We start from the raw sequence: 25529 nt of genomic DNA, 5'->3' as shown, positions 1-25529 counted from the left end.
AATGAAAGGAAAGAACCAATAGACATTACATGAGCATCTCTGTGGCTGGAGATATTCCTTGGGCAACATGCTGAGCAGCTGTCTTTAAGCTGACCCTGTGCTGAGCTGGCAATTGGACCAGCTATCTCAACAGGTTACTTTGAATCTGTATTATTCTGTGATTTTTATTCAACTAAGCCTGTCCCAGGTGGGCTGCACTGGTACATCTTCAGTATAGATGGGCCGTGACATAGGTGACTTCTGTTTATTTGGACAGTACATGGTTATATGTAAAGAATATTTAATGTGCCAGCTGGTAAAGACCAAACAGTAAAGTGTGGGAACGTGTCTGGTGAAAATTACTTTGGTTTAGCCACATGGAGATTTAGCTTTTACACTTACTTATGAATACTGTTTTGTAAGGCGGGATATAGAGCAAAACATTATCAATTGTTCTAACTTTTACTGTGTTGGCCTATGGTAACTGTACATCTAACTTCTGTACCTCTGGTATAGATGATGTATTAACTTAGATTTCCATTGGTTAAAAAACAAATAGTTCATTATTCATTCTGAACTTCTCATAATATTTTTTAGATTTTGAAGAATTTTACATCTGTTCATCTCTCCTATGTGGAATTGAAGCAAATGGGCCAGCAGCAGATTGGAAGTTACCCTGTTCACTTTCACCTTTGTGGGGATGTGGATGAAAAAGGAGGTTATAGTTTTAAGACTTACCTGGAAGGGCTTTCCATTCATCACTGTTTTTCCAGATGTGTGACTGTTCATGCAACTAATGGCTTGCTGGTAGGTGCAAGGAGAGTAAAACATACCGTGTTGAAATAAATGTTATAAAGAGCATTTAGGGCAAAAATAGTCTCCTCCCTTCTTCAAGTTTAATGCTCAGCAGTGTTTTTTCATTGCAAGAAATAAATGAACAAGTGCAAACACTAACTTGTTTTTAACAGATCTCACCATTCTGTTTTTGCAGAATCTTCCAGGCAGCTAAGCTCTCCAGACATAGTAGTGTGTTTGTAAGGGATAAATAAAACTGTATGCTTGAATCAACTAAACTGCTGATACTGAAGCTTCACTCTGCAGCTGTGCCAAGACAGTAAAACTAGATGGTACTTGTCAAATAAATCTCAGTTAATGCTATTGCTACTGACATAATGAACTTGTATTTCTGCAGATAAAGGACACTATTGGCTATGACACACTAGGTCACTGTTTCTTCACAGAAGATGGCATCGAGCAGAGGAATACTTTGTTCCACAACCTTGGGCTAGTCACGAAACCAGGCACTCTTCTTCCTACAGATAGAAACAGCACCATGTGTATTGGTATTAGGGATAAAGTGTATGGAAGTTATGTCCCAGTGCCAGCAACAGACTGCATGTGAGTATTTCATGGTGAAAAAGTAAAACCAAACCAGCTGCAGCAGTTAAACTGCTGATGTTCTCTTGACAATACACAGATGGGAACATTTTTATGTATAATTTAATAAATGCAGACACCTTAAATGTACTTCCCATAGTATTGGCATTAAAAAAAAAAAAAGAGTTAGTGTTTAGTCTTTTACTAAAGAGAAAAAATAAGTTGTTTTGTAGGAAGATTGTTGTTTCTTGTGGTACTTTTTTTAAGGCCGCATCTTTACTTCTCTGTAAAGGCATGCACATTCTCAGATTGTCACTGCTAGTTTTTCTGCATACTACTAATCTTTTGTAGAAGCTTATTAAAACAGTTTATTATTGCATGGAGTATCTGAACAACATTAAATAAAATACTGTGCATTGAACTAAAAGAAGAAGCATTTTTGACTTCTAAATGTGGAAAGGGTTGTGATTTTTATTTCATATGTGAAGTAGTGACTTCAGACATCAACTTAGCTTTTTCTCATGTGCTTGTTGTGAAGGGGAGATATTTCTGTAGGTGCTAGCGCTTTTCCATAACAACTTCTTTCTGAATAATGTTTCAGGGCAGTTTCGACATTCTGGATTTCTCATCCCAACAATCATCTTATAAATAATGCAGCAGCAGGTTCACAGGTGAGGTGTATGGATGTAATTCAACACAAACCATTCATGCCACTGGTATTTGTAAAATCTGTAACATTTACACTGCCAAAAATACATACTTTTTTCTTTGTTATATATGAATATGTTCTTTTGGCAGCATGTTGGCATTACAAGTGCAGGGTTTGTCTAGGTGTGCATTTAAGAGATGCCAAAAATCTTTGTTCTGGCTGGAACAGAGGAGATCTCTTCCTCTTTATAGTTAATAGACCTGACAACAGTGTCAATGTGTGTATGTAGAAATAAATCCTTTTATTTCCAAAGAACTAGTGCATTTCATATTAAAGCTTTTGTATTTTCTGTAGGTTGTCATGAGCTTACTGTGTACTGCTTTGCAAAATTTGTCTTCATAGCTATAGTCATAGGAATGAAAAATTACTACAAAAAAATGTTCGTTGTATAAGAAACAACTAAAACACTTTTATTGTCAGTAGTTAGTCATTTGCTTCCTATCAGTTACTGCTGATATTTTTTTTACTTGATGTGAACCTTGTATTAGTGCAAATCTCTTGTCAAACAGCTGCTTGTGAAGTAAAGCTGAACTACTCAGTACGTGTTGTGGAGGAGGGGGCTGGAGTCTGTTCTACATTGGATGAGAGGCTGAGATGTGCATGGTTTTGAGTGGATTTTTCCGAAGAGATCAGTGGGAATGGGAAACAGGAAAGATTTTTGTTGTTGTTGCAAAGGCTCCAGTGCTGGAAGTAGAATATGAGTGTGTGTCAGTGTATTCTTAGGCACATAATAAACTGTTATTAATAGAACAGGATTCAAAATATTTAAATGGGTTGAAATATCTAGAGTATAAAAAAAATTTAGAAAATTTTGTTCTGCCTTTTGTGTGGTCTGACTTTTTTTTTTTTTTTTTTTTGATGAAGTTTTCTAGGTGACTGTCTACTGCTAGGAAGGGTCTGGACACAGTTATCGAACCAATTCTTCTCTTCCCAATGCAATGTCTTTCCATTTTGCCTGCTTTATATAATACTCCTTTACCTTGTTTTAGCATTGCAGGCTAAGTTAAAGGAAGCGGATTCCTTGATCTGGTGTTTAAAACCTGCAAGGTCTCTTTCTGCCTCTGTAGTGTATCCCAGTAAATGACACTTCATTCTGTTACTGGAATGTGTATGGTCAGAGCAAGCATTTGTGCATGTTATGAAGTTTTGCCACTCTGATATACCTCCCTTGCATGCATGTAAACACATCAGTATAAAGGGACTACAGCTTACTATGTTTCAGAAGGAGAATACTTCAACTTTGTTGATACAAACTCTGCACTGTAGAGCTTTTGCTGGTATAAACTATAACAATTCATAAACAAATAAAATAATTCCACTGCCCCTCCCCCCCAGCTCCTTCATTACACAATGAAGCCTTTTGTAAGGGTGTATCAAGCAATAGATGTTTCTTTTGTTTGAGCTGTATATGAGAAGGGGGAAAAAAAACCTTTTTCATTTTTCTGAATGCTTGCAAGTGCTTAAGGAGCTTTTAAGTTTATTAAACTTTTTTCCATGCATCAGGATGTGTTTTGGCTAAAAATTACTTGAGTCTGCCAAGCAGAGAGCTGTATTTAATTATATGTGAAGTAAGATTTTGGCATTTTTATTAATGGAACATCCACATTTGCTTTGGAATTGTTAATCACCAGAAATGTCAAAGTGTGTCATCATTACGGATGGGAATATGTTACTGAGAAGCAGAATTTCCAGGACTGTTTGGAAAATGAGTATGTTCTCAGAATGAAATGCATGAAATCTTTTAAGCCAGAGTGAACTGGCTTTATCCACATTTCTTGAACAGGAGGATGATGGCTATTTTTCATGAGATGGAACACTCAGTGTGCAGTTGTTTCTTTAGCTACTGTTTAACCCTTTAATATGCCTTATGCAATAATTTTTTTTTTTATTTTACAGACCCACAGAGCGTGTGGTCAGGCAAAATTTTTCACATTTGTAGGTATCTGGTATGCAGGTGCTGTCATAGTGCCACCTCTTGTGAACCCAGATGTGGTTGAAAGGGGAACTTTTGGGGGTCTCATTTAGCAGATAAATCCAGCTTCTTTAAGAGGAGCGATGTTGAAGAAGTGGAGAAAATGAACAGATGCTGAAATTATTACTGCATATTATTGGCACAGTGCTCTGAACTGGCCAGACTTCTTGGTGTGCTTTTTTCCCTTCTGAAAGCTCTTGTGGGTTTTTTGGCTGTGTCATTAAATTCTGATGTGAGCAGAGATGAACAAACCTTAGTCGGACTGTAAGAGTAAGGAGGAGAGGAAGGATTTTGAGTATTTTACTGTAAATGACATGATTTAGTAGTAAACAAAGGAAAATCCAGTGTGTGTGATGAAATATAACTGAAATGCGAAAATTATATTAACTCTGACACTTTTCTGGTTTGAAATATTAGAGGATCTTAAATGTGTAGTGTTTCATGGCTTCACTGAGAAGGAAAACACTTTTTAGTGTATATTATTAACTACATTATAGCCTTATTTGCAAACTTCTACTTTCTCACTGGGCAGTTATTTGGAGACTTTATTTTGAAAAATGTATTCCATTGTGCACGGTTGGTTTGGGCTGTGTTCTTACTCACTTTCTTACTTAAAATATCCAAGTTCAACTTAGCATACACTTACTTTGTGATTAGATACATGAGCACTGATGGTAGTATCAGACTCACTTATAAGTAATGTCATTCTCTCCTTACTTGCAGGATGCTGGAATATGGTATTTGTTCCACAGGGTTGCTACAGGAGATTCTCATAGTTTAGCCATTGAAACCAAGTCAGAGCTTACACCCCTAGGAATCTTCTATAATAACAGGGTTCATTCTAATTTTAAGGTAAGGTATTATCTGAGTAAAAGAAAGTGAAGTTCTTTATTTGTAACTACTCTATTTTAGGACTTGTCTGTTTACATTTTAAGCTGGTTGGGTGATGGATTCATGCTGTGTTCAAACTGCGTGATTCTATCTAGTATTGTAGAATGGTCTATAATCAGCGTGTGTATAGTTTCTTGCTACATTTTGAGTATTCACTGTGTTCAATATCCTCATAAGGCATAAACAACTAAAATCAATTAATACCTCTAGTGAAATACATTTTCTCAGAAGTAGCATTTCACATGCTACTCTTTTACTGCTGGCATTGTTTTATACTCTGAAGAAAGCTGAGCCTTGAAGCATCAAGTTTATTACAGTTGTGATTCATGTAATAGCTTCCTCGAATAGCTGTGACTTGTTTTCCTGAGTCTCTAAGGTGCAGTAACTCAGGTGTTTGCACATGGTGGCACAGTCTCTGCTAGAGATTAAGCTTCCAGGTTGCCTTCAGGAGCCCAGCCGTTGGCAGCAGGTTTTTTTGTTAGAGGCTTCTCACCCTAGATGCAGGCATTCAGTATTGTTTTATTAATGTGACTTTATCTTTTCCACATTCAGCTAAGTGAAATTAAGTCCTTAAATTAATGATTTCATTTGAAATCTAGCTGCTTTGTGTCTCTCTGTATGCATGTGTATGTATGTGTGTGTGTATATATGTGTGTGTGTGTGTGTATATAAAATACAATGACATTTACAAAGCCACTTAATAGTTATTTGTGTTTGAAATTTACCTAATAAAGTTCAGGATCACTATTGCATTGTTTTTTACCATGTGAAACTGATTTTACTTGACAGTTGGGTGTCTGGGGTACCAAGAAATGATGCACTGTTTTATAGAAATTGTGTTAGTGGTGTGTTTGGAACTCTAGGGCATTTGTTCAGATTGGGATTAAAACATACTGAATACAAAAGCACATTGTAAAGAAAAAAGTGTTTCAGCTGGGTGGCTTGTATTACCTTTAAACAAGGGTAGCAGTTTGTGTGCTAAAATTCCGTGTTAAAAGAGCAAATTCCAGTAGCAGGTCTGAGGATCTGCTCATGTAGGAGCACTCAATTGTAATCATAATTTGGATCGGAGGTGAAAGTAGCTGCAGGTATTTGTGTATGTAATTCAGACTAAATAACACAAATGCTTCCTTCTGCTTGTATTTTCTCAAATAAATTATTTCATACTGCATTATTGAGTTTCAAGTTGATAATTGCTTGGGCAAAAATCAGCTTCAATGGTGAAGGTCATTTAGTTTTAAAGTGAAATACACAGCATTTTTCACAGTGGTATTTATTTCTTTTAATTTTTTTCCATTTGTGAGAATATTTTGAATTCAACACAAGATTGGCTTGCAGATTTTCCAGAACAGCATCTGGAAATAAGTGTAAAACCTCAAATAGTTAGATGTTGTGAAAGAAATCTGAAATTACTTTAATGATTTTCCATTACTTTTTTTTTTTAAACCCAGGCAATTCTTTTCCTCTGCCCAAATTATCATAGACAGATGCTATTTTTCCCTTAGACAATATGTCAATTAAGGCCAAACTGGAAGTTCTTACAGTTTCTAATACATATGCTGATTGCAGTGTAAAGTTTAACTTTTAGAAATTTAATGTTTACTCTATCTTTAGGTTTGGATGGTATGAATTTTCTTTCCTTGCTTGTTTCAGGCTGGTTTGTTCATTGATAAGGGTGTTAAAACAACTAATGCTAGCGTTGATGATCCCAGAGAATATCTTTGTTTGGACAACAATGCAAGGTAAAGGATATTGTCTTTCAAGTGAGTGAAAAATGTCAAAGTTTTGAGATAGCTCTTACATTCACGTGAGGAAAAACATTTTTAAAACAATGTAATTGTTTATAAATAATAACTAAACAATAAGTACATATATATTCTTTTCTCTCATTTGTTCATCCGTTTTGGGAAAAACAGCATGGTGTGCCTTAAAAGAGTTGTCTGTTTCTTCTGAGCCCTTACTTAGGGTAGTTTTCAGCCTCTTAGAAGACATCATTTTAAACATGCTCTACTGTCATGCTTGAAGCTTCTGGAATTGCTGCTAAAAGTAGAGTCTTACTTTAAAATCTGCTCCTCTGATTTATGACTTGGTTTTAAATAGTTTTTAGAAAAAGGCTTTTAGCAGAGCTAAGTAATACTTCCACTTGCCTTTCTTACTGCTGAGTGCTTCCTGCTGTACCTTCTAGACTTGGAGATCATAGCTCAGTGGTACAGTTTTACTGAAGGCTATTTGCAGAGATAGTACAATCAAACACATTTTCTTTAGTTTACAAAGTGAGAGAAAATAACAGAGAGTCTAGGAAAATTCCAGGTTATACTGTGCCTGGTTAGTCTTGTCCTGAACTTCAAATAAAATAGCCTGAGATAGTGGTCAAATGTCAATATTGGATAACTGTATCTGTCAACATTTTATTGTGACAAATAATTATTAAGACAGAAATATAGTTTGTAATATTATCTTTATTTCTGATTGACCTGTGTTTAGGATGAGGATAGTTAAGTGATAGTTGCAGATGCAGAGAGGAAGTTCCCAGTTTTGGTGATACTTTGGTGATACTTGATACTTCATGATTTGGAAATGAACTTGCTAGTTTGAACTTTTGACAGAAAGCCCATATAACCCTTGTGGATTACCTCAGTGATAAGAGGTAGTCAAGAGGAACATATGAGGGAGTAGAACATATCCTGTAGTGTGTTGACAGGGCATCAACACAGGATGCAAGAAACTCAGTGCATGAGACGGGGTTCCTGTTTCACAGCAGCCAAAGAAGTAACAAGGCACTCTGTAACTACATGAAGCCACTAATCATTGTACATGGAACCAAACTGGAGGGGTTTAAATGTTAATTGAGGAGCCTGAGACTGTCAAAAACAAACATTCACCCATTCTCCCCTTCCTCCCCTGGGGTAGGTAGGGCAGATCCAAATTAGAGAACAAGGTCATCAGTTTAAGGGGCATATATATCTTCACCTGCTCAAGATGCATTTTTGTAATATTTTTTTAATCTACTATTTTTTCTTTGCGATCTTGGGGATAATCAAGTGAAAGCTTCCACTAGTCTTTAATTAGGCTGTCTAAAATAGATTCCAGCCATAACTTATCATACGAGACCATCTTGGTAGCAATGCAGAGTGTCTGGGTTGGAATAGAAAAATATCTCAGGTGTGCTCAAAGAAGGAGCACCCCGCAACATCAGAAGAGTTTGAAAGATTTGAAGGAGCAGGTAGACAAACCTCCAGCCTTTTTTGTATAGTGCACATCCACCCTGTGTATCCTTCCAAGGAGCTTTAATTCCCTCCATCAAACTTTCACATTAATGCTGCAATACAAGTGGGGAGGGAATACTTTGGGGAGGGCAAAAAGAAAAAGCAAGGGGATAAAAGGAGGTGAGATGCAGCTAAAGAAACTCAGGGAGATTGAGCAAAAAGCCTGTGAGAGTTACTGGAAAAGAGAAGTTTTATGTTCCTGCTTCATCATACCCTGAAAACAGTTTTCTAGAAATGGAGAGCTAGAGATGCACCTGGTTTTGGCTTCTGTCATTCCAAACATGAAGCAGAGTGGATTTTGCCCATCAGGTTTGACCATGAGCATTTATCTTTCAGCCTCTCTTAGCCCAACATATATGATACATGTAAAACAAACAGTATTCTTATATTGAGTGTTTGGGTTTTTGTCTGTCCCAGGTTTCGACCTCATCAAGATGCAGACCCTGAAAAGCCCCGAGTTGCTGCCCTGATTGACAGATTAATCTCTTTCAAAAACAATGATCATGGGGCCTGGGTCAGGGGAGGGGATATCCTCATTCAAAACTCTGGGTAGGTATCCAGAAGCAAACAGCTGCATGTTGTTAAGAATTTTCCCATGAAGCTTTGTTTATGAAAGTGCATTACAACAGGGTTATAAAAGAAGATTGTTGCCTAACTCGGGGAACTTCTCGATAGCTTGAACTGTTTTCACACCATCCTACTACTTTAAATGAAACAAGTTTATATGTGATTAGATGAGAACCTGCCTTAAATAGCAAAAAGAAACTATGTAATAAAAAGAAGTCTAAAAGTTGGTAGAGACAGTAAATTTGTACTGAGGTATCTATGGTTTCCCTGAAGTTCTCATGTTCCTGCTTAAAATACATAGAAAATTACTTGATTTTTTTTTTTAACAGCAACATTTTAATAAGAGTTAAGTGTGTGGTGGTTCTAAATTCCATTAATAGAAAAATTCAGGCTTTCTTCAGTGCATAGCAGGATGTGCTCTTACAGTAGCTCATTGTAGGATAATCCAGAAAACATGTCTGAAGCTTTGAACTTTCTTTTAGGTTTGCAGACAATGGAATAGGTTTGACATTTGCTAGGTGAGTACTTTATGTTAATCACTTCTGGGTTTTTTTTCTTGCCTAGAAGCTTAGAAAATAATATCCAACTATTAAATTAATAGGTATACTTTCATAAGGCTTTAGTTTCATTTTTGGGCCCCTTTCTATTTCCAGTGGTGCGGATAATATTATAAAGGCTCTAGACTGACACAGCTGCCAAACCTTGCACTTTAATTCAACCTGTGCTTGGTTTACACCACGATTTGCTGCCTTTTCACCAGAAGGGTTATGTTTATCCAGGTATTTTTGGCATTGTATGATTCCTTAGGCAGTTTCAATTTTCTACCTGAACAGCTGAAAGTAAATAATGGAAAAGAAACGGTATGAACATTTAGAGGGGGCAGAGTTTCTTTCTACTAAGAAAGAATCAAGTAACTTTAGTAAGCCAAATTGCTGCCATTTATGTTATGACAGACTGGTTCTAGGATTGCAAAAGTGGGCTGTAAAAGAAAGAGTGCTGCACTACAAAGAGAGGGAGAAAATTTAATGCTCAGCTCTTTGCTGGCATTTCGAACAGCCTATAATACTGTTAATGGTTAAACTTATTGTTCTATATATTGTAAATGAAGTATAGACTGCTCTGCTTTAGGAGGACTGTTACAGAAGTAAAAGTAGGACTATGCCTCGGTGGGTTCATCTGCTGGAGAGTCTTGGCTAAAAGCTTATCTCTGACATTGTTTTGATAGTGATGGGAGCTTCCCAAATGATGAAGGTGCCAGCCAGGAAGTATCTGAGTCGCTGTTCATAGGTGAGAGCAAGAATTATGGGTTTCCAGGTGGCCAAAATAAATACGCGGGAACTGGAGGAATAGACAGCAAGGCACGCACTCTGCCTAGAAATCGGTAAGTATGTTATGAGTGAAGGAAGTAGAAATGATACAAGAAAAACGTTCTCTGTATCAGATGTAAACACTCTTCTTGCTTGAGCTGTGAGAGATTAGGACTCTATTGAAGGTGATACTCTTTTTAACACTGTGTGTGAAGCTGTGTCACTCACCTTTTGGTGCATCAGTTTTCATCTGATGCTACCACAGGTCACTTTTCTGTAGAGGTTTAAGTTATCCTACTTTAATGAAACCTTAGTCTTCAACATTTGGGCCTGAAGGAAAAAGAAAAAGCTTTCAGGTGAAGGATTTCAGGGGTCAGTTTAGGACTAGAGACTAGAGTCTGTGACAAATCCCAATCTATGACCATGATCCTTTTCTTTTCGCTCTGGCTTGCTGTGATGCTAGTTTAACATAGTGCTAAGTCCTAGTCTTGCCACGGAATAGGAAAGAAGGGTGAGGTAGGTCTAAGCCACCCTGGTTTTTTGCTGCTTAGCCATTTAGAGGGAAGAAGTTAATGTGGCAGTGATATATGAGGTATTCAGTCTAGTTGAGCAGAATCACAGAACAGTTGAAGTTGGAAGGGACCTCTGGAGGTCATCTTGTCCAACTCCCCTGCTCAAGCAGGGCCACCTAAAGCTGGTTGTGCAGGACTATGTTCAGGCAGCTTTAGAATATCTCCAAGGATGGAGACTCCACAACGTCCCTGGGTAACCTGTCCCAGTGCTCAGTCACCTTCACAGTGAAAAGGTTTCTCCTTACGTTTAGGAGGAACCTCCTCTTTTTCAACTTGTGCCCATTGCCTCTGGTCCTGTCACTGGGCACCGCTGGAAACAGCCTGGCTCCATCTTCTTTGCACCCTCCCTTCAGAGATCCCTGTACATTGATGAGATTCCTGCCTGAGCCTTCTCTGCTCTAGGCTGAACAGTCTGAGGTCTCCCAATGTTTCCTCCTATGGGAGGTGGTCCAGTCACTCAGTCATCTTTGTGGCCTGTCACTGGACTCTCGCCAATAGCTTCACGTCTGTCTTGTATGGGGGACAAGCACTCTAGGTGTGGCTTCACGGGTGCTGAATACATGGGATGAATACACCTCGATCTGTTGGCATCACTTCTCCCAGTGCAGCCCAGGATACCATTTGCCTCTCTGCGGCAAGGGCACATTGTTGGCTTATGCTCAACTTGGTTTCCACCAGGACCCATATGTCCTTTTTACTGGCACTTAGGGTTGTTCCTCCCTAGGTACATGACTTTGCAGTCCACCATGTTGAACTTCATGAGGTTCCCATCTGCCTTTTTCTCCAGTCTGTTGAGGTCTATCTGGATGGCAGCACAACCCTTTGGTATATCAGCTATTCCTTGCAGTTTTATGGCCTCTGTAAACTTACTGAGAGTATACTCAGACCCATCGTCCAGCTCACTAATAAGGATGTTGAACAAGACTGGGCCCAGTGTTGACCCTTGGGGTGTACCACTAGTTACTGGTCTCCAAGCAGATTTCATGCCACCACCCTCTGGGCCCAGCCATTCAGCTACTTTTCAGTCCACCTCACTGTCCTTTCATCCAACCCATACTTCATGAGGATGCTACAGGGGACAGTGTCAAAAACCTTACTGAAGTTTAGATAGACCATGTTCACTGTTCTCTCCTCAGCTACCAGGCCAGTTGTTTCATCACAGAAGTTTATCAAGTTGGTCAAACTTGACTGCTCCTTGGTGAATCCATGCTGATTACTCCTGATGACTTTCTTGTTCTTCATGTGCCTTGAAATGGTTTTCAGGATTAGCTGCTCCATCACCTTCCAGGAGATCAATCTGAGGCTTGAGGTTCCTTCTTGAAGTGACATTTGTTTTCTTCCAGTCTACGGGCATTTCTTCAGTTGCCATGATCAATCAAAGAGCAAGTGGTATTATTCTCCTGCTGTATTTCTCATATTGGGAACGGGGCACATTTGTGAATGAACAGTGAAACAGGAAAATTCTAACAGGAAAACTCAGAAGAGTGAGGGATTTTTTGACTCATTAGATAAGTGCAGAAAAAAGATTTCCTTTACTAGGATCTAACGTGCAAGTCATTCTCTTAATGTTGCTTTCGTGATTCCTCTGAGAGAAGATGTATTTATGACACAGATTCAGGCTTATCATGGGTTTTGTTACAGGATGCTACAAATATTTGCTTGCATTAACAGGACATTTCCGATCAGAGGCTTTCAAATTTATGATGGACCAATTCACCTTACCAAGTGCACCTTCAAAAACTTTGTGCCAACTCCAGACAGATTTACCAGTGCAGTTGGATTCTTGATGAAAAATCCATGGCAGATGACACCAAAAAACAACATTTCTCTTGTGAAGTTTGGTCCAAACGTAAGTTTATTACAAGTTTTCTGTTATTCTTGCAAATGCCTTTCTTTTCTTCTTGCTGTATTTAAAATAAACATCCAAGGGCCCTAGGTCATCTTTTCCACACATCCCTATTCCAGAGTTTCTGTCTTGGTTGGAAGTCACCCAAGGTCTATCCTTTGTCTCCCAAGCAAAAAAAAAATACCAAAGGAGATGTAGGATATATTGCAATAATGATCTATTTCATGGCTAATGGTAAAACTGAAAGGAGATTTTTATAAGGTTCAGTATATCTTTAGTAATGAATTTTCAGTTGCAAATACTAACACTGTTCAGAAGCAAGAGCTGGCCTCAGCCTATTACTAAAAATCACAATGTCTCTTTTGCAAGATTCCACAATCCTTGCCATAAGTTTTTTAATCAACTTTGTCTAATTCCTGTGTTTCTGCAGGTGTGCAAGTGTTAGTCTGTGCTTTGCCTGGGGAAAAAAAATAAATATTTTAATTGTTGTTGCCAGGTTTCTTTGAAGGCCTTCTTTGGAAAACCTGGTCCCTGGTTTGATGAAGGGGATCTGGATGGTGACAAGAACTCAATATTCCATGATCTGGATGGTTCAGTGACTGACTACAAGGATACCTACGTGGGCAGAATGGATAACTACTTGATTCAACACCCCAAATGCATTAATATTACAGAATGGAGTGGAGTGGTTTGCAGTGGGACCTATGCGCAGGCTAGTACTCTTGTAGCTTTCTGTTTGGGGCACGTCTATAATATGAACAATTTATGAGGGCAGGGGGAGTGTAAGAACTACAAAGTTACCTATCTTTGGATTTAAAAATTCTTTGACATTTTAGAAAATAGTTCTATGCATATTACACTTTTCAGCCAGTTGTGTGTATTGTGTTCCCTTCAGCATACACACTGGGAGTACAGTATTAGGTGCTGCAAGGTAAAACCAAATGTGCATGCATGCCAGGAGTTCCATGTTGCAGCCCCACCTGCTAGAAAATTTTTGTGTTGGAGATGTTTTCTTCCATTGGAGTGCTCTCTGTCTTTTTTTCACAGAGTGGGTTTTAGGAGGCGCTTTTTTTTTTTTTCAGTGGAGATGTTAAATACCAACTCCTGAATACAAGTCTCATACAGGTCTGATTCCCATTCTGGTTCCTGTTCAAAATGAGTTTGGCCAAGTACCATAGCTGATTCTATATATATTTTTTTCCCCTCCCTCCCCTTTTTTTGTCTGTAAAATGGGCAAAATCTACAATAAGTTTCTCAAATAGGGCTCTTCTTCAGGAGATATTTGTGTATTGCTTAACTCAGAACATCAAGTTGCAGTGTTTTCACTAATAATGTACTGATTATTCTTCACTATTTCATTTCCTTTTGTACAGTGTCCAAATCTTTCCTCTTTCTTTTCGTCCTCCTTAATATCATATAGGTTTATGTCCAAACCTGGAATGGACAGAATCTTTCCATGACTATTGTACGAGATGAGTACCCAGCCAATCCCATGGTTCTTCGAGGTATTAATCAGAGAGCTGTCTTTCAACAATACCAGCCAGTAGTGATGCTCCAAAAGGGCTACACAATACATTGGAATGGAAAAGCTCCAAATGTCACCTACCTTTATCTCATTAACTTCAACAAGTATGTTTACTTTCTTTGATGTCATTGATCCATAAGGCAATACTGAAGTAATGTCCTGCAGAATTAGCATGCATGAGAGTTTGCAACCATCAGTAAGATGAGATCTTGGGTTGGTTTTTTTCATAATTACAAATAATAAAGTAGGAAAAACAAGAGATTATGCAATAGACCTGCACCTAAAGTAAGCTTGTGTCCAGTAGTGTCTTTAAGGAAGATCCTTCAGAGAAGAAAATTTACAAGTAGTGAAGTTGAGCAGAATTGGAGTTGAGTAGTTCAGCATACTTGATTTTGTTGTCGGATAAACTTAGTAAATATAGTATAAAAAGTATAAAATCAAACATATCCTGAGAGTATCAAAGTTACTATAACATTTAATGAAACACTTTGTGAAGGGAAGAAAGATCTTCTGGTTGAGGGTTTGGGAGCTTTTTGTGTTCCTGTTAATTGTTTTTTGAGTGATCTGTTTGCTGTGTATTGTCATCTAAACTGTTCCTACAGCAAATCATACGCTTTATTTTTTTTTTCAGGAATGACTGGATTCGTGTTGGTCTTTGTTATCAACCAAATACAGATTTTGCTATAGTACTGGAAACCTTTCAAAGGCGGTCATCTGCTCTGTCCAGCAAGGTAGAGCGCTACATGCCTGTATCTTCAATGATGGAGCTTGAAAAGAATCGATCAGACAAGAAGTTCTACTTTGACAACAGTACCGGGTAACTCCTTGTAACTTGACCCTATTGGAAGGTGTTTAATCTTAAAATGTCCAGTTCGATAGTGTTAAAAACTGATTGAGACACCTGCATAAGAGGAAATCTGTTGTGAAGGAGCCCAAAGCCTATTTGAAAGAATACTTGGTGTGACTTTGAATCTCCAAAATACAGTGGTTGTCATTGAAATACTTTTCCAAGAGCGTCACAGTTGCCACAGATATTTCCTACCCCATGCCTGGGGAAAATGTGGTACAGAATCATAGCATCATAGAATTGTTTAGGTTGGAAAAAGCCTTTGAGATCATCAAGTCCAACCATCAACCCAACACCACCATGCCCACTAAACCATGTACTGAAGTGCCCTGTCTATGTGTTTTCTGAACACCTCCAGGGATGGTGACACCACCACTTCCCTGGACAGCCTGTTCCAATGCCTGACAACCCTTTCAGTAAAGAAATTTTTCCTAATATCCAATCGAAACCTCCCCTGGCGCAACCTGAGGCCATTTCCTCTCATCCTATCACTAGTTACTTGATAGAAGAGACCAGCACCCACCTCACTACAACCTCCTTTCAGGTAGCTGTAGAGAGCGATAAGGTCTCCCCTCAGCTTCCTTTTCTCCAGGCTGAACAACCCCAATTCCCTCGGCTGTTCCTCATCAGACTTGTGCTCCAGGCCCCTCACCAGCTTCGTTGCCCTTCTCTGGACATGCTCCAGCACCTCAGTGTCTTTCCTGTAGTGAGGGGCCCAAAACTGAACACAGTATTTGAGATGCGGCCTCACCAGTGCCGAGTACAGGGTGATGATCACCCGCCCGCTCCTGCTGGCCACACTGTTTCTGATACAGGCCGGGGTGCTATTGGCCTTCTTGGCCACCTGGGCACTCTGGTGGCTCATGTTCAGCCAGCTGTTGACAAATACCACCAGGTCTTTTTCTGGCGGACAGCTTTCCAGCCACTCTTCCCCAAGCTTGTAGCATTGCATGGAGTTGTTGTGACCCAAGTGCAGGACACTTGGCTGTGTTGAACCTTGTACAACTGGCCTTGGCCCATCGATCCAGCCTGTCTGGATCCCTCTGTAAAGCCTTCCTACCCTCGAGCAGATCAACCCTCCCTCCCAACTTGGTGTCATCCGCAAGCTTGCAGGAAGTAACCTCTAAGTCCTCAAACAAAATTTAAACTGAAATTTAACTGAAATGTTAAACTGAAAATCCTAGAAATTTCCAAGAAGTTGTCTGTTCCAAGAACATTTTAAGAATATATTTCTGAAAATCCTAATCTGTTTTCAGCCTTCTTGAAAGTACTTAAAAGACCTAGTCTGTCTTTCTTTCAAAAGTACTTCTGACAGAGGCCACTGAGATCCTTCTGAGAGGTTTAAGATACGGTCAACTTTGAGTAAAACAAGTCCTACATACATCACTTGTGTGTACTGCAAATGTTGATCTTTAATTTATAGTTTTTTCTCTTACTTATGTTGTTCTCTTATCAGCTACTTTGTAATACTGTCTGCAGGTGAATGTAGCTTTTGAAAAGATTTATGTTTCTTTTGTCTAAGAGCTACAGTGATAACAGTCAAATATATAACAGAAGAATTACCAATCTCTGTGTGCTGTGAACATTAATGACCACTACCCCCTAAATTGCATTTCCAGGCATTTGCAACAGTGCAACTGCAGTGCCCTGTGCTGGTGGCCGAAGCTGAATATCAGTTACTGCTGGGTATCTGCAAAGATCTGTGATCAAAGAAAACATTTATGCTCTGCAGTTTGGGTTTTGTTTCCTGCAAGCCGCTGATTTGAGGAGTGGCTCTTCTTTTCAAAGCATATGCATTCATAATGATGTCCCCTTTAATTGTTGGGAATTTCAGATATGCCAGTAGATACTTCCTAACTCTAGTAAACTCTAAATATTTTGAAAAAGTTTGAACAATAGTGCAGAAGTGAATACTGTAGTTTCTCTGCTTCTGAAAATCATGAAATACAGCTGTTTTTAAGGTTTAACATAAATATCTATCTTTCCAGCAATTGATCTAGATTCTTTTTCCCCCCCTTTTGTGTAGATTACTGTTTTTATTTCTTCAAGCCAAATATAATAGGGATGGTCACAGTTATTGCTCATCTCAGGGATGTGAAAGGATCAAGATTGTGACCAAAGATTCAGCAAAAGGCATCAGTAACTGCATGGCAAAAGCTTACCCAAAGTACTACCAAGGACCAACCGTCATAAAGCGGATGCCAGTAAAAACTACTGTACCATGTACAAAATGCGGCACAACTCAGGTAAAATAAAATAAGCAAAAACGTTCATGAACTGTATACTCGGGGTTGCTGTCTCCTAGCTTTCAAGTAGAATTTCAGTCTTTCTGTCCAGAATGCTGCACCTACCAGTTTGCAATAGTCACATTGTTAATCTCCTGTACGCTAGAAGGCAGGGAGTCCCTTGTAGCACAAAGGTTTCAGGTTTTGTTCTTTGAAAAATACTGCTTCACCTCTGACTCGTGAGTGCTACAGAAAAGGGACATAGTTAGATCTGATGTCTTCTGCTACGGTATTATCTGTACTCCATGTAGGATCACTTTGCTGCAGAGATCTATATGCTATTGGCCAAACTTCTCTCTTCTTTTTTGGGTCTTTGCTTATTAGCATGAACTTGAAATTGCATTATCCATTTTAGCTATACAAGCTGAGAAAAATTCTGAAAGCAAGGAGGAAAATAAAAGGAATATACTTCATGATATTTATTAGCATTGCTAGTACCGTAAATAATGCCACTGACAAATGGATGCATTTGCTATGGAGCATGGGCGACCTCTTGTAAATTGACTGGCATGATAGAGTGTTTAAGATGCATGGATATGTGTATTTAACATGTTTCATTTGATATCCAGATGGTATTCACCAGTGATCCTCACAAAAACTACCTCCTTGTGCAGATTAATTCAACTGGTAAAAAAGAGTTAAGCAGAGGTCAGCAAGCATTTATTTCTGTAAGTATTCTTTAGGGTTTTCTTCTATCTTTCTCTTTAGCAGTTTGTATTACACCAGTTATACAACTCTACACAATGCTGACCTCACTTTTCTTTACTTGAATGAAAAGAGTTGGTTTATAGTTTAAAAACCAAACAGTCAAAAAGCTGATGTTTTAACCACAGAAAACGAGGCTTCAAAGCTCCATTTTGTTTTTAAATCCTTCCCTTCTGGAGAGAAAATTGTACTAGTAAGGGAGAGTGTGAAATCTTCAGATCTGGATGGATATACATTTACTGATGGCTGCTTTTGGAAAAAAAAAAATACAAACCAAGAAAAACCCCAACCAAACAACCTGTTAGTTAAATCCATGTTGTTGAAACTGGTTTTGTGCTAACAGATTGGTGAGTTAATGGTATGAGTTATTCAAGCCATTAAGCTTTACTAAACTCCTTCAAAATAGCAATTACTTGAGAATCCATAGAGATTTTTGTATTTGTTCTGATGCAGGCCTGATAAGCCTAGTGATGTGATACTGTATAAAAAAGTAGTTTACTTCAACTTTTCTGTTTGGATGCTGAAGGAGACTTGCACATGCTGCTGAAATAGCATTTGCAGACAACCTCATACCACAAAGCTTAAAGTCTGTATGTGGCTTACATTCTGCAATGTCAGTGCGTTAGCTTGGTTGAAATAATAAAACTGTTGAGTTATTTGAACAAATGGTACAAGAGCAGTGTAACCTAGCAGCTGCAAACTTCTATGGGAATGTGTGTGCCACATCAAAAGCAGTAAGAGTGCTCTGCAGGAAGAAACTGGGCTGGAACTGGGCTGCTGCAGAGACAGATTAACTGTATTATTGCCAAAAAGTGCAGGTGGTTCAGTATCTGTGTTTTACCTTCCCAAAGCAGGAGCAATGAGGTAGTAAGTCACCTGAAATGTATGATCTCCCCGTAGAAGCCAGGGACTGGAGGCTCCCATGCAATTTCAGAAGTCCCACTGAACGCCTCCCCTCAAGGCAGAAAATAAAAAGGTGCTAGGGAGAAGCAAGTATTTGTAAGGAAATTAATACACCACTGTGTCTAAACTAGGTGAAGATTAACACTGAGTGGAGCAGAATCGCTGTTGGATTCATACTAACTTTAAGAAAGAAAAAGTTCTTTTCTCTTTTTCTGCTCCCATTTAGGTCAATGACACTATGTTTTCCTTCAAGGATAATGGTATACTTATTGTTGTAGTTGATGCCTGCATCGGCACAGTGTCGGGAAACAGATTATTTTCTGGAGTAGACATTAAGCATGTAGATGGGTATTTAACATCTGGAATTCCACAAAGGTACGTGTAATGACCATTTATTTCCAGTATGTTGTGTGAGCTGTAGCTCTGCTCTCTAACAAGGATTTAAACGGTACCTATACATGAGCACTGAAAGTGAGCAAAACATACATCTAAGTTGAGGGGAAAGGAGAAACATAGGAGCATTTTAACAGACAATTTAGCCTTATTTGAGAAAACAAAGCAACTCAAATTTTGAACACTTAAAATTTTCCACTGTTGCCTTTCACCTCAAAAAGATACTTTTTTTTTTAACTAAACTTCATGTAATAACACTTCTTTGTTTAAAACAAGAATAACTTTTTGTTTAATAAGGTCACTTAAGGACACTGACAAGAACTATGTGACAAGGTACCATACTGTTCTTCCCCCTATCTAGGGAGAAAATTTATCATTAAAGAAAGATTAAAAGTTACTGTTAGAAAAATCAGCATTCTAACATTATAATTTTGGATCAATATCTAAACTTGATTTTTTGATACAAAATATTAAACTATATTTAAATAACACTTTCCAATGATTTTGAAGTTAAATTTAAAAAAATTTAAAAGAAAAATTCTAGGTGGGTGCTTTTCCAGGTACTGCTTTCAGAGAGGGTTAACTGCTTCCATGTCATGAAATGACATGCCAAGAGTACTCTTAAGCAAGTGGACTGTGAGGCCAACTAGCTGAAAAAGCATGTAGCAGAATATTAAGAAAACTTTGTGTTTATAACAGCTGCTGTCTCTGCACCATTTCTGCTGCAGGTCTATTGTTCTACTGAGCACAAGAGGTGATGTAGCAATTCCTAATAATTTATCAGAAGCCTTAATGTCCCTGGGGACAGCCAAACCGCCTTATCTTCAGAGCAACGGTTGGTGGAATTTTTGCACATTTCTTTGACACCGCCTTGGTCTGTGTGTTTATGTTGGCATGATGGGTTTCTCATGGGGTGTGTGAAAAGGATGCAGCTGGCGGAGGATGGTTGCCAGTTTGCACTGGTGTGGGCTGCTGCGTTTCAGCCCTTGCTGAGACGAGGGGTAGGCGGCCCTTCAGCAGCTGGGGCAGAAAACCCTTCCTGTTGCCCCAAAGGGTGTTGTGTGAAGCTTGTTGCAAGCAGAGAAGTGACTAGCAGTTCTTCGTGCTTGTGGATTACAGAAAAAGAGCCCCGGGCTTTTTTCCCCAAAGCCTGTATTTTGTGACTTACCCAGCGAATCTATTTTTAAACAATGTCCTGTGTAAGGCTACTATTTCTTGTTCTAACCAAATTTGAAGGTAGAGATGAGAAGCTGTCAGTGTTTTGAGGGATGATCACTTTATAGTCCACATGGGGTAGCTCTAGTCCGTTCAGGGCCTTGGCACAAGTTCTGTCTGAGAAAGCAGGTTTTGTAACTGTCCGGATAGCTGTGTTCTCAAATTAAGATTTTAGAGTATTTAATACCGAATATTGAAAAAAGAAATTGCAAATCAGTATTTCCTTGCGAGGTGCATGTGAAGCTGAGAGTGGATTAATGTCCTGAATAATCTGGGGGGAGAATTTCAGAGAGGCGTGCCATTCCCTTCCCAACCAGTCCTGTGTTGTGCTTGGACGGGCTTGGCTGGTTTGGTAACACTGAGCTGTTTTTGTCACAGGAAGCCTGGCCTTTCTGGGCTTCAGAGGAAGCTTTAAGCCATCCTGGATTAAGCTGTTTACTGGTCCTGCTGGGCATGGGCTTGTTCAGATAGAAAAGTATATCCCTTTACAACTGGAAGAGTATGGCTGTGCCAGAGCAATCAAAAGCCGACGGAAAGACTTCGAGCTTCTGAAGAAGGCTACACAATCTCATTAAAGACTAAGATGTACATAAAAGCTGGGGCAAAAAAAATGTGAACTAACTTATTTTTTAATTTATGGCATTTTAAACTATATTGTTATCCAAGTAAATCATGTTATTGTCTGACAGATGTTTGCCAGCATTGACCGCTTGAATGCCAATCTGTGCACCTTCTAGTTGTACAAAATATTAAAGAATTTATTAGTATTTGTATAAACAGGTTTCAGAGATTTTTCAGATGTTGGTATTTACTGTAAACAAGTTCCTTCTGTTTAATACTCCTTTTGTATGTAAGAGGGTGTTCATAAAAGCCTTAAATTTTTGGTAGCAGGTGTTGGGGTGCATCTTGGATTACTTGAAAGATTAACATTAAAGTCTCCATAAACAGCTTGAATTGGTCATAACTTATGCATTTTCCCTCAGCTGTTAGGTGTTTTCCTGAGGGTTTATTTAGCAGTCAGCTCAGTAACATTCTCAATCTGCTTTCTAATGTGTTAAAAACCAGTTTCCCTACACATGCAGCAGACTCAAGCGGTTTTAACTGCAGTAAAATTTTTGCTTTGCTGTATGAAAGGTGGAGAGATGGGATTCAAAGAACCAGCCCGGGGCTGGGTAAGGATTGTGTACCATCTAATAGAGTTTAACAAGGCTATGTGTACCAGCATGGCATACAGAGCAGAAAATTACCACCGTTCTTTGGCGTCACTGTTTACTATTCACCCCTAAATATACAGGTGTCTGTAAGAGTTACTTCAGTTAACAGTCTGGGTGTTGAGGCTGCAGTCTTGTGTACAGCTTGACTTCAGCTTTTTCTTTTAAAGCTTTTAGCCAGAAAGGCAAAGCTGAGATTGTTATTTTCAATCTGTAATGAAATTAGGCTTCTACTGTTGCAGTGATTTTTTTTTTTTTTAATGTTTGTTTTTTTTTTTTTCTTAAGGCTATCCCAGCTTTAAGTGAATGGAAAGTGCTCTCAGTTCATTCAGGCATGTTGTATCTTTTGCCTTAACTTTGATTCTTTTAATATACTCATGTTGCTAGTTCTTATTGATTTTATGTTGGGTCTGTTTGATTTCTTTTGGTTTTGTTGTAAGTATCTTTTGCACACTTTCTGCAGATGGCGTGAAAATAATTTAGAAGAACTGAGGCACACCAGCCCTTTTTCAGGATCCTAGTCTTTGAAATTAAATTTCAGAGACTGTAAAGATGCATTTCATAATAGGGAACAATAGGTGCCATAGAGCTAAAATGTAACCATAGTTCTAATAAAACTGACATAGTTCCTTCTTCTTGTATATGTTCTCATTCATTCTAGCTGGTATAATATGTCTATCATTCAGAGATGCATTGTGCTTTGAATTCAAAATGGAGTGGCTGTTGGAAATGAACTATATGCCTGTCTTCTCCAAAGAAGTTGAAAAACTGTGGGGATTTTTTTTGTGCTTTAAAGGAGAGGCGGCACAGTAGCAGACCTATTATTCTGTTCAAATAAATATGCTACCTCAGTGCTACAATTAAACTGCCTGGTCTAGTGTAGTTTCCTAAGTGGGAGGGGAAAGGAGCACAACACAAGAGATGAAGTTAACAAATAGATAACTGATGTTAATTTTATGTAAAACCAAGCCAAATGGATGATTGTGTATTTTGCAGTTGTTTTTATGCACAGTTCTCTTATAATGTTAAAAAAAAAAAAAAAGGCATTTTGTTAGGGGGAAATGTGGTAAATCTTTAAGACTAGCTATGATGTTGGTGTTGCTAATGCAGGGCAATGTGATTTAAATGCTCTGAGTGCAGTAGTGATAGTGTTTGGGGATTAAAGTGGTTTTAAGACTTCCTCTGTTCTGTGGGTCATGCTCAGCAGAGAAATACCAATGAGGTAGTGACCTACAGGCTTGTGAAGTTGGCCATTATTTATGAGGTTCTGCTGTTCTAAGCCATCTTGTAAAAATTGTACTTGGAAGTGTAAAGGGTATTCTGATGTGGGGCTTACTGATGGACAATTGGATGTGAAGTTGAAGTGTTGTCTTTTGTGTAAATTTAAACACTTGATAAATAGCATAAATAAATTTTTACATCTGACAAGGCAATAAAATCTTGGGTCTCTTCTGTTCTTGTATCGAGTAATTTTGTAATGTGTGTTATGTGAATGCTAGAAACTATTTTATTTCAAACACCAATAGACTTGTGAAGTTTATGGAGCATATCCTACCCTCCATTCAGAGACAAGTTAGGAAAGGAAAGGAGACACTAATGGTGACTGAAGTTATGGGCCCGTCTCCAACGTCTGTCATCTTAAAGTCTGTCTGAGCTGCTGAGTGTAGAGTCATTTCAGCTTGGTGGGGGCCAGTGCAGTGTTGTTACCTACTCAGGGGCATCTTACCCACATCTGTAACTACTTGGTGGGGGAGTAAAGAAGATAGAGGCTGGCTATTCTCAATAGTGCCCAGTGGCACAGGGCAAGAGGCAGTGGGCACGCATTGAAATGCAGGCAATTCCACATAAACAGAAGAAAAACTTAGGTCAAGCACTGGAACTGATTGCCAGAGAGGCTGCAGAGTCTTCTTCTGTGGAGGAGCATCTGTAGCTGACCCTGTTTTGAGACACATCGTGTCCTGGGGCCATCTCCAGAGGTGGCTGCCAGCCTGGGTGCCACTGTGGTTGTGTGCAGTTAAAATTACCAAAGTATATAGCCTCTCTTTTCCAAGCACTCCAGCTGCTGCAGCCTGCAAGGTCTGAGCCATGCACTTTTCACCTCATGCCTGAAACGCAGTGAGATCTTAAAAATGAGGCATCTCTGCCACAAACCTAGTCCAAAAGGCATTGTAATTGCCTCTTCATGGTCAGGCTTTGTGTACAAATAGATTGATTTCCATTCCTTGCTCAAATGGTACCATTCTGCAGTAAAAAATTTAAAAACTCACCAGGCTAGAGAAAGGAAGGCAAGTTTAAAGCTTTAATGTAATGTGTTAGAGCTTTTTAAGGCACATCTGGGCTCATGTTCTTACTCCACAGGTTGTTTTTGCATTTTATTTTTTAATTGTTATAATGTTTTAAAAACAACAACAAAGAAACAACAAGAGAATAAATCAACTACTTGGAGCAGGGATCAGATTAAGTGTACTATGAATAAGGCACTCTCTCTGGCTAAAGGCACTACTGAAAATCCACTGTATGAGGGGTTGGAGACCCATCTCTAAAGAGCTGGGATGATGGCAAAGACATGCTTTAGGAAAAGCTAGACTTAATTCTGCATATTGTGGGACTGCAGTGACAGCTGAGGCCCTGGATAACTTCTGACCCCGGACATTAAACTAAGTTTTATGGTTCAGGGCAAGTCCTGTGATTTCCTCTGCTTTCCCTCAACTCCTTTTAACATTATGTAGGAAGGATGTACATCTGAGGATAGTCACTAAGTTCTGATTGAAAAGCCCAGTCCACCAGGTTTGATGACAGCTGTATCATATGGTGCAGTGGTCAATGAAGGTCAAAAGGGTATGTCACAGCTATATTTAAGAGGATCCTGGTGTCATCCTAGTGTCCAAACATCTATGAAGTGCAAAGAAAAGCAGTAAATTCTGAACTTTGAAATTGCATTTATGTGAGCTTTTCCCAGCAATTACTTTTCCACACTAGCAGTTATGGGAAGATTCTGTCCTTCCTAGAGTTCACAAGCATATTTTTTTCTAATGCCTTCTTTTTTTCCCGTGTCTTGTGCTATTTAAAATTCTAAAATAATACTCAGTTTTGAAGTATATGTCGTGGTTTAACCCCAGCCAGCAACTAAACACCACGCAGCCGCTCACTCACTCCCCCCCACCCAGTGGGATGGGGGAGAAAATTGGGAAAAGAAGCAAAACCGGTGGGTTGAGATAAGAACAGTTTAATAGAACAGAAAAGAAGAAACTAATAATGATAACACTAATAAAATGACAACAGCAATAATGAAAGGATTGGAATGTACAAATGATGTGCAGTGCAATTGCTCACCACCCGCCGACTGACACCCAGCCAGTCTCTGAGCGGTGATTCCCTGCCCCCACTTCCCAGTTCCTATACTAGATGTGACGTCACATGGTATGGAATACCCCGTTGGCCAGTTTGGGTCAGGTGCCCTGGCTGTGTCCTGTGCCAACTTCTTGTGCCCCTCCAGCTTTCTCGCTGGCTGGGCATGAGAAGCTGAAAAATCCTTGACATTAGTCTAAACACTACTGAGCAACAACTGAAGACATCAGTGTTACCAACATTCTTCACATACTGAACTCAAAACATAGCACTGTACCAGCTACTAGGAAGACAGTTAACTCTATCCCAGCTGAAACCAGGCCACCTTTGGCTTGAGGGAATTTATGAGCTTTTTAATTATATGGCCTGGGAGTACTAAAATTTTGCATATTAAATTGTATTAACAATTGTAACTTGCTAAAAAGAAAAAGGCTTGTCTGGCCATTGACTTGGATGACTGGGAATGATGGGATTGGCAAGTCATAGAAGTCCACCGCTCCTTTTTCATGTGATGAAACTGAAAAATAAAGAGATTTTGGATACAATAGGAGCAATTTTGGGAGAGAGCATTCTGGGGATCTCCTGAGATCAGCCTAGCCTTTTCTGATATG

General features: G+C 39.0%; 1 protein-coding gene across 4 annotated transcripts in view; it reads left to right on the top strand.

Moving 5' to 3' along the window:
- Positions 1–23022, top strand: part of CEMIP2 (cell migration inducing hyaluronidase 2) — a 52889-nt gene extending 29867 nt beyond the window's left edge. For all 4 annotated transcript variants that reach the window (XM_052776705.1, XM_052776707.1, XM_052776704.1 and 1 more), the window contains exons 8-24: positions 577–786; positions 1172–1377; positions 1958–2027; positions 4761–4889; positions 6582–6670; positions 8612–8743; positions 9244–9279; positions 9987–10142; positions 12312–12489; positions 12983–13198; positions 13907–14115; positions 14643–14828; positions 16885–17104; positions 17713–17811; positions 18978–19126; positions 19873–19979; positions 20738–23022. In XM_052776705.1, the coding sequence (XP_052632665.1) occupies positions 577–786; positions 1172–1377; positions 1958–2027; positions 4761–4889; positions 6582–6670; positions 8612–8743; positions 9244–9279; positions 9987–10142; positions 12312–12489; positions 12983–13198; positions 13907–14115; positions 14643–14828; positions 16885–17104; positions 17713–17811; positions 18978–19126; positions 19873–19979; positions 20738–20934 (2589 nt within the window). In that variant the 3' untranslated portion in view covers positions 20935–23022. The remainder of the gene's footprint in view (positions 1–576; positions 787–1171; positions 1378–1957; positions 2028–4760; positions 4890–6581; positions 6671–8611; positions 8744–9243; positions 9280–9986; positions 10143–12311; positions 12490–12982; positions 13199–13906; positions 14116–14642; positions 14829–16884; positions 17105–17712; positions 17812–18977; positions 19127–19872; positions 19980–20737) is intronic.
- The last annotated feature ends 2507 nt before the right edge of the window (positions 23023–25529 follow it).

The sequence above is a fragment of the Harpia harpyja genome, chromosome Z (genome assembly GCF_026419915.1).
Source record: "Harpia harpyja isolate bHarHar1 chromosome Z, bHarHar1 primary haplotype, whole genome shotgun sequence".
Classification (NCBI taxonomy): domain Eukaryota; kingdom Metazoa; phylum Chordata; class Aves; order Accipitriformes; family Accipitridae; genus Harpia; species Harpia harpyja.
This window is presented reverse-complemented; position numbering and strand designations above follow the sequence as displayed.